This window comes from Arachis duranensis, chromosome 3 (assembly GCF_000817695.3).
Source record: "Arachis duranensis cultivar V14167 chromosome 3, aradu.V14167.gnm2.J7QH, whole genome shotgun sequence".
Classification (NCBI taxonomy): Eukaryota; Viridiplantae; Streptophyta; class Magnoliopsida; order Fabales; family Fabaceae; genus Arachis; species Arachis duranensis.
In genome coordinates this window covers 15,874,454-15,883,926 of record NC_029774.3, presented here as the reverse complement: position 1 = coordinate 15,883,926, position 9,473 = coordinate 15,874,454, and the positions used below count along the sequence as shown (strand labels likewise).

At 40.9% G+C, this 9,473-nt stretch overlaps 1 protein-coding gene across 1 annotated transcript; it reads right to left on the bottom strand.

Moving 5' to 3' along the window:
* Positions 1-1,579: 1,579 nt before the first annotated feature.
* LOC107474601 (uncharacterized) lies at positions 1,580-2,479 on the bottom strand. Its single transcript, XM_016094239.1, has 2 exons — positions 2,422-2,479; positions 1,580-2,331 (listed from the first exon to the last, which is right to left on the bottom strand). Exons 1-2 carry the CDS (start codon positions 2,477-2,479, stop codon positions 1,580-1,582), a joined length of 810 nt encoding a protein of 269 aa, XP_015949725.1.
* Between the last annotated feature and the right edge of the window lie 6,994 nt (positions 2,480-9,473).

Sequence of the window (9,473 nt, the reverse complement as noted above, 5' to 3'; positions counted from 1 at the left end):
TATCAAAATTCAATAATAACACCAATTTGCGTCTTGGAAAGAGGTTGAGTGGACACCGTTTACAGACCCACAGCTAGAAGGTCTAATTCCGCATGCGATTGCTGAGGCTGATCACACGGCGACTGTTGTTTGCCCGCTGCTTTGCTTTGCCATTGTTGAGTGGCATTAGGTAGACTGAGTGGTGCGGCAGTTCGGTGGCCTGCAGCACATCCCGACCAGGCCATTAGACATCGACAGCATACACAGGATGGATGGTCAATTTGGACGGGACGAGTGGTTCCCGCACTTGCTCTGGAGATGGCATGAGCTATGGGATCATCGAGCCGACCATTGTCTGCACATCTATCATCATATAGACCTGAGTCCTTTACTACCGTATATTACTTGGTACCTTCAGTGGGCACACACGGAGTTGTTTGGTCAAGGTGACTAGCACCTAGTACCGGCGGGGGTGGTGCCAGAGGACCTGCCTCTATACCATCCACCTGCTCCAGAGTTACAACAGCCTGAGGATGGTCACCTCCCAGAGCTGCGACATCCCGTTGGGAGAGGGAGAGGTAGGGGACGGGGGAGAGTAAGAGGCAGAGGCAAACATGGTGGAGGCGGAGGGAAGGAGCAGGGTGACGAGCTTCACCAGGACAGGGACCTAGTCAGCCCCCCAGGTTATGGGCCAGAGGGAGTTGGTGGGCATGAGGCTGGTAGCCAAACTGTTGGAACTCTGTTGGGACCCTTGCCTGGAGGATACCTATCCCTCAGACCCCCTGGGTCACATCAATCTGACGCCAGTTCCAGCCACCATGTTGAGGGACTGGAGGTTGGGACTAGCCAACAGGAGCAGCGGGTAGTGAATGGGGACATTGTACCCAGTTTCATCTGACATTCAGCCCTAGTGATCTCGGACAGCACACGGACTACCAGCCCATATTGGACACGCAGGACTTGCTTGATGTGACGATGCTGGTCCCTGACTGGATGACGGGGTTGATACAGGGGGTGATGGCGGGTTGGCGGATATCGGGACACATTCACAGTAGGCACAGCCATTCTCGCAGATGCACACGTCTCCTCCTCAGTCAGCATACCAGCCACGTCATGTTAATGATCCCTCCAGCGAGTCGTCCTTCACTACAGATTATGCAGCACTGAGGGAGCAGATGAGCACTCATCAGCCTAACCTGGATCCTCAGCTTGGGCGAGCTTAATGCTATATTTGACCACCTGCTTGTGGCACAGGTGGGTGTCTACCCGGTATGCACGACATCATCCATGTTGTTCCGAATTCTAAAGCTGACCGGTCGACCTTTCTTCACTCTCATCATCCTAGGGTTGGGCCGAATGGCGAGGCCATCATAGGATGGCCAATCATCCTCATGTCCAATCGGACAAAACTCTGACCTATACACTTGCCTTCGTCGAGCAGAACCTGGTAGTTTTATTGTCTGGACACAGGGACTGTCGCTAACTCTTCAACTGTGAAGCTAGTTCGTGAACGATCGAACTGGTAAACATTCATGGTGTTGATGTGCTTCGAGTTGAACTCGATGGCCTTCATCAGCGTCTACGAGAACTCGGCGCCGACTTAGAGTTGGGCAAGGACCTCGGAACTCTTCCTAGCAAAAAGTTCTCCTAACCGGAAATAACTTGACTTAACAAAAGCCATGATTGGAAAATTTTGAGAACCTTTCATCACAGTGCTTATGCACTCGGATATATTCATCGTCATGTGCCCAAATCTACGACCCTCATCTGCAAACTGCGCCCACTGTGATCGTGGCATCTCGTCAAGCCACTTCGTGATGGCCTCATTCTCGCCCCGCAGACGCCTGAAATAATGAGCGAACTCCCACTGTGACTTTGAATACGCTGCATTAATCAGAACCTTCTTCAAGTCCTTGTTCTTGAAGTGAGTCATGAAGTTGGAAGCAATGTGTCTCGTACAAAATTTCTGGAAAGCATGAAGTGGTTTCCATAAACTATCATCGGCATTCAGTACACCATCAATTGATTTGTGCCTGTCTGAAATCACTAAGACACCAGGTTTTGGAGTCACATGATGACACAAATAGGGCAGAAAGAATAACCATGCCTCCTTTGTCTCACCCTCGACCACCGCAAATGCAATAGGCAAAATATTTGCGTTGCCATCCTGAACTATGGCCATGAACAGCGTCCCACCGTATTTACCATATAAGTGTGTTCCATCAATGGAAATTAATGGCTTGCAATGCTTGAAAGCCTCAATGCATGGTGGAAACGTCCAAAACACCCGATGAAACATGACGGTATCGGCTAAACCAGGCCAAGGCTGAGTGACAAGTTGCACCCACGTACCTACAAATGAATTCTCAATAAGCATATTGTATACCGTTCTTGTCTTATTAACATATAACCACAACAAATAAATCCTTACCAGGCAAGTACATTCGTATAGCGAACAACCAACGAGGAAGCTCGTTATATGACTCCTCCCAATCCCCATATATGCTAGCAATCACTCTTTATTTTGTGAGCCAAACCTTTTTGTAGGACGCCTTGTAATCGAAGTGTTTCTCTACACCTCCATGCAGAACCCTGATACTTATTGTTGGATCCGCTTTTACCATTGTGAAAATATGTTGCGTAATAACCTTCAAATCCAACCGACAATGGTTGACGATCGGATTTCTATCGGTAAAGAAATTCACAAATATATAATCACGTTGTAAGTATAGTTTCTAAACCAACAAAGAATCCTTTCGTACAAAAGTTTTGTTTGTCACTTAAGCAAACCCAATAAAAATAAATAACCAAAGTATTCAAACCTCGGGTCGTCTTCTCAAGGAATTGCAGGAAAGTATGATTTATTATTGGTTATGCAAAGGTATATTATGGGTTTTTAAAAAGGTTGAACAAGTAATTTAAATGACAAGAAAAATAAATTAATAATTAAGAAAATTCTTGGCGAGGTATGAGAATTAGAATTCCTATCCTAGTTATCATTATCAATGGTGATGAGAATTATATTTTTGCTCCCACTAAGTCAAGTGGTTAAATTAAATTAACACCTAAAGTCCTAGTCAACTCCTAAGGAAAGACTAGAGTTATAAGAATCTAAATCAATCAGCAAAGATATCAATTACCAATCAATCAACCGAAGCCAAGAATGTAGAAAGCTAAATAAAAATCATATATCTAAAATTACCTCAAATTGCGTTAATTAAGAAAATCCTAACATGAAAAGTTCATAAGCCAATTTGGCAACATAAATAAAACAAAAGCATTAGAGTATCTAAGAATGGAAGAGAAACATAAATTAAAGTAACATTGAACCTGTAATTGAAGAGGTCATAGCTTAAACATAATAGAAATCCTAAATCCTAATCCTAAGAGAGAGGAGAGAACCTCTCTCTCTCTCTCTAAAACTACATCTAAAAACTAAAATTATCAATTATCAGCTTGTCCTCAGTATGGATGCATTCCCCCACTTTATAGCCTCTAATATGTGTTTTCTGGGCTTGGATTTGGACCAAAAAGGGTCCAGAAATCACTCGGGCGACTTCTGTAAATTCTGCAGATCGCGCACGTCACGCGTCTGCGTGGCTCACGCGGTCACGTCATTTGGAGTGTTGCTTTTACACGCGGCCGCATCAGTCACGCATCTGCGTCAGTTGTGTTTTGCGTGTGTCACGCGTTCGCGTCATGCACGCGTTCGCGCATATGCCAGTTTACGCAAAGCACGCATCCGCGTCGCTGCCAGTTTCTTCAAAAACTCCATTTTGTGCTTTCCTTCCATTTTTGTATGTTTTCTTTCCAACTTTTAAGCCATTCCTGCCTTATAAAGCCTGAAAGTACTCAACACACAGATCACGGCATCGAATGGTAATAAAGGATAATTAAATTTAATATTTCTAAAGCATAGGAAACATGTTTTCACATATGTCATATCATAAGAAAGGAATTGTAAAATCATGCGAATTCATATGAATAAGTGTGTGAAGAATTGATAAAATTATTCAATTGAGCACAAGATAAATCATAAAATAGTGGTTTATCAACCTCCCCACACTTAAACAATAGCATGTCCTCATGCTAAATCTAAGAGAAAAGAGTAAAGGTAAAATGGTGGAATCTTATGCAATGCAATCTATTCTAAATGCAAGCTACCTACATGAATCATGCAATTCTAGTCATTATCCACCTATATATATATAGAGCTTAAATGTGGTTAATTTGCTTCATATCTTCAAGGAATCATATATGTACAATTAAGGCCAAATCATATTAAAGCACAGTTACAATTGAGTTGGGTTAAGATAGGTCACAACCTTGCAAGACAATTAATAAACTAAACATGGATATATGAGAATGAGCTATTGAACCCTCACTGGATTTTGTGTTTTACTCTCTAATCACTCAGTGTTGGGGTTAATCACTCTCTTCTTTTCTAGTCATGCTTTCTAAAACTTTGTTTTTCATCTAACCAATCAACAAATATTGAATATAGACATACAAAAATCATGAGGTCTTTTCCCAGGGTGTAATGGGGCTGAGGTAAGGTAATGGTGTATATATAAGGCTAAGTGAGCTAACAAAGTGAATCCTTGATTAATCTAAGATCTGACCTAACATACATACTCTATATAATTTCGAAGTTTTTCACCTAGTTACCCAAAATTTTCACTTTTTGTGTTACATGCTCATGCACCAAATTTATTTTTGACTTTTGTCTCATGTGCATTGATTCTTTATAATTGCATTGGGGTAATTTTTGTATCCCCTTATTTAAATAGTAAGAATTTTTTTCATCGATGCACATGGTATTTTAATTGTTTTGATTTCACATGAGCATGCTTCCCAAATTTTTGAAATAACTTATTCAATTTAATTTTCCTTTCTCCTATCATCCCATGTTCCCACAAAATTCCCCACACTTAAATTATACACAATATCTATCTTAAGCTAACCAAGGATTCAATTTTTCATTTTTATCTTGTTTTTCTGCTTATGGCGAGTAATGTGGTTATAAAACAGAAGAAGGGGTCAAAAATCTCAAGGGGGTTAACAAGGGTGATTGAAAGGGTAGGCTATTTGGGATAAGTGAGCAAAAATAATTAATGGCCTTAATCATCTCTTGGTATGTATCTATATTCTATATTGGACATATAGATTAAAACAAAATAAAGATTGCCAGCATAGAAAAGAAGTGCGAAACACACAGGAATGAAATTTATGGTTTGATGTAACCATACGATTAAGCTCAAAACTCACAGGTTGTGTGTTCTCTAGCTCAGAAATCATACATCAGTTATATATGTCATGCAAGTAGAAATCAAGAGTTTTCATTCAACTCAATGTAAATCTTAAGGTGACCCTTAAAATCTTTGTGTTCTTCCTTGATGAAATGTTGTTAACTAACCCACATTTGTTGCAATATATATACAAGGTGTGTGGATTGTTTTTATTCTGTTACACTAAAGTTTCTAGTTTACTCTTTTATTTTCAATTAAACCAACTTATCACATGCTAAAAGAGCAAACTATACTAATTAATTCACTTAATATATAACTAGTAAGTTAAAAGTGCAAATTAAGCTAAATATCTAAGATATTTACAGCCCAAAGTGCAAAATGCAAAAATAAAATAAAAATATAGCAAAAGAAAAAGAAAAATGTGCAACTGCTAAAAGATAAAATAGAAAATGAACAAAATAAGATAGAAGAGTCTTATAGTAGTTCACCAAAAAATATATGCCAGAGATGGCGGCCTCCCCACACTTAAAATATAGCATTGTCCCCGATGCTCACTCAAGCTAGGTTTGAAGAAGTGTCATCTACAGAAGGATGGGCTGCTGGTGTCTCAGTGGTAGGCTGATGGTCTGCAGTCTCTGTGAGTGTAGAAGGAGCGGCCTGCTGAAGCGGAGGCTCTATCTGTAGAGGAATCTCCGGATCTGCAGCCTGTAGTTGGTGGTGCTCCTTGATGAGCGGATAATTTATACGCTTTTTGGCATTGTTTTTAGTATGTTTTTAGTATGTTTTAGTTAGTTTTTAGTATATTTTTATTAGTTTTTAGTTAAAATTCACTTTTCTGGACTTTACTATGAGTTTGTGTATTTTTCTGTGATTTCAAGTATTTTCTGGCTGAAATTGAGGGACCTGAGCAAAAATCTGATTCAGAGACTAAAAAGGACTGCAGATGCTATTGGATTCTGACCTCCCTGCACTCGAAGTGAATTTTCTGGAGCTAAAGAAGCCCAATTGGCGCGCTCTCAGCTTATTCTTGTTCTAAGATATTCATTTGCACCCAAGAACATGATGAATGTGATGATTATGTGACACTCATCATCATTCTCACTTATGAACGAGTGCCTGACAACCACTTCTGTTCTACAAGCAAACAAGGCTTGAATGTTTATCTCTTGGATCCCCTAATCGGAATCTTCGTGGTATAAGCTAGAATTGATGGCGGCATTCAAGAGAATCCGAAAGGTCTAAACCTTGTCTGTGGTATTCTGAGTAGGATTCAATGATTGAATGACTGTGACGAGCTTCAAACTCCTGAAGGCTGGGCGTTAGTGACAGACGCAAAAGAATCACTGGATTCTATTCCAACCTGATTGAGAACCGACAGATGATTAGCCGTGCCGTGACAAGGTGCGTAGAACATTTTCACTCAGAGGATGGGAGGTAGCCACTGACAACGGTGAAACCCTACATACAGCTTGCCATGGAAAGGAGTAAGAAGGATTGGATGAAGACAGTAGGAAAGCAGAGAGACGGAAGGGACAAAGCATCTCCATTCGCTTATCTGAAATTCTTACCAATGAATTACATAAGTATATCTATCTTTATCTTTATGTTTTATTCATACATCATCCATAACCAATTGATTTTGCCTGACTAAGATTTACAAGGTGACCATAGCTTGCTTCATACCAACAATCTCCGTGGGATCGACCCTTACTCGCGTAAGGTTTATTACTTAGACGACCCAGTGCACTTGCTGGTTAGTTGTGCGAAGTTGTGATAAAGAGTTGAGATTGCAATTGTGCGTACCATGTTGATGGCGCCATTGATGATCACAATTTCGTGCACCACTCCTCATGGTGTGGTGCAGTGTGCTAAGGTCCTCCCTGTTCAGCCTGGGTAGGTGCCTCCTCCTCATGATCGCTTGCCTCATCCTTAGATATCTCTGATGGTGTGTCGGGCTCGGATGGGATGTCACCACCGGATCGGATCATCAACTTGAGGTGCTCATAGCGTCGCTTGTGGCGACGTTCAGACCTCTCATAACGTCGCCTGTTGCGACGCTCAGACCTCTCAAATTACTGCTGGTGGTAGTGCTCCATCTGGTCTAAGCGGTCAAAGAGTCGGTGCACCAGAAGATAAACGGGCTCAGGAGCAGGTGGAGGTGCAGTGGATGGAGCTAGAGCAGTGGATGCTGAAGGGGCAGCAGAGGACGTAGCTACCTCAGCAGAGTCAGTGGGAAAAGGAGGTCGGTAGACGAGAGCCTGAAACTTCCTACTGTGAGGGGTGATCTTCTTGCAGTCTGCGGCGGATGGCTTTTCATCAGCAATTTCCCAAGGGACCTCAGCTCGACGACCCAACTAAGTAATCAGGAATGGAAACGGGAGGGTGCCTCTGACATGGACCCTGGCCATGTAATACCGGATGAAGCAGGGAAGATATAGGTCCTTACCCTCCATCACAAACCAGATGAGGGTAATCATAGCGGCTGGCACCTCTGTCTCATGAGTGCTCGGCATTACGTAGTTACTCAGAACCTGTTGCCAAAGTCGAGCCTCATCATTTAGATACATCAGACTGATTCCCTTGGGTACCACTGTGCTCTTTTCCATGACCCATGGGACAGTAGGATCAAGAGCTATAGTCCGTTTTACTACATCTCAGTCAAATCTCATGAATCTCATATCCTCTTCAACCCTTTGGTAACCGTCTAGCTGATCGGATTTAGGTGGAAGCTGGAGGATGTCTTCTATGGCTTCCTCAGTAACCAGAATTTGTTTGCCTCTGAGCTGCACTGCATTCAGGGATGTTTTAAAGTAGTTACAGTAGAATTCTCTGACCCAGGATGAGTTGATTTTAGTCAAGTTTCTCTCCAGGAAGAACCAGCCTCTCTGTTTAATTTGGTCTGAAGTGTATTGCTTGAGTTCTTTTGGAATTTTGAGTGTCTTTTCCAGGTATAGGTTCCTGGATGTGGCAAAAACTGGGTAATTCAGCTCATAATATTTATTTGCAAATTTTACCGGGTCAGCCGCAGGTACCAACTGATCAGCCTTTTCCTGCGAGGTAAAGTTCTTCTCCCACCAGGAATCATCATGCAAAATGTCAAGAATGGTCATAGAGGATTCGCCTCTTTTCCTTTTGCCAGTGGTTGCTTTGCCTTTTCCTTTGCTTTGAGGGTCAGACATCCTGAAAAGCAGAAATTCCAGGATATAATTGAAGAACAAAAGCAGGAAAATAAGTAGGCAAATAGAATAATAGCAGTATAAGCATAGAGTGGCAAAAGAACAAGAGAAGCATGAAATGAGTTAAATATATGTGCATTTTGGATTGTATTCGAGTGAAAAAGTTTGAAAAGAAAAAGTACAATCCAAAATATATGATAAGCGGAATTCAAGTTAATTAGGAAAAACAATGATCATGCCCTGAGTTAGAAAGTTAAAGTAGTCAGGTAAAAAGAGAAATCAGAAAGTTGAAATGGTTAATAGGTGAAAAGGAAGTTAGAAAGTTTAAGCAGTAAGTTAGTAAAAAGAAAGTTAAAGTAAGTGGCATGATAATGGGTTTCCTAAGTAACAAGAGATTCACAAATTTAAAGAATAATCAACTCATATTCAAGCAAAGATTTCAGTTTATTGATGATAATCCATATAGATACAACAGTTACAAATTAAAATAAAATCATCAATAATGCATTCTATTAACCAGGGAACCAGAAAAAAATAAGAATGTTTAGCCCATGCATTCATGAATTGGTTTGGTTAAAGCTAAGTAGTGCAAAATCTAAATCGCCAAAACCAATACATGAATAGGGTAAAAATGAAACAATTTACAAAAAATTGGGCAGCATTCCGGCTAAAATTGGATGTTTCCAGGAAAGAAACAACAGGAAAAATTAGTTCATATGAGATTAAAAAGTGTTGCAAAGAGTCACAGGCAGTAAGAACATTAAAGAACAGTGTAACAGTAGCATGAAACATGAAAGAACAGCATATGAACAGCATCATCATTACAGCAAATTCAGAATTACGAAATAGATAAAACATGTAACAAGAACGGCGCAATTATCAGGCCTACATCCACTAACCATATCCTAGGTGCTTAACCACCTAGAATCCACTACAATCATGCATCTCTAACTATCCTAATTTGAACAGAATCTGAAAAATATGCAACTAACTAACTAATGATAGAGGAATCGGTGGTCAGCAGAACCTGGTATGTGTATGAACAGAGGTATGGATCAGAGAGATGGGG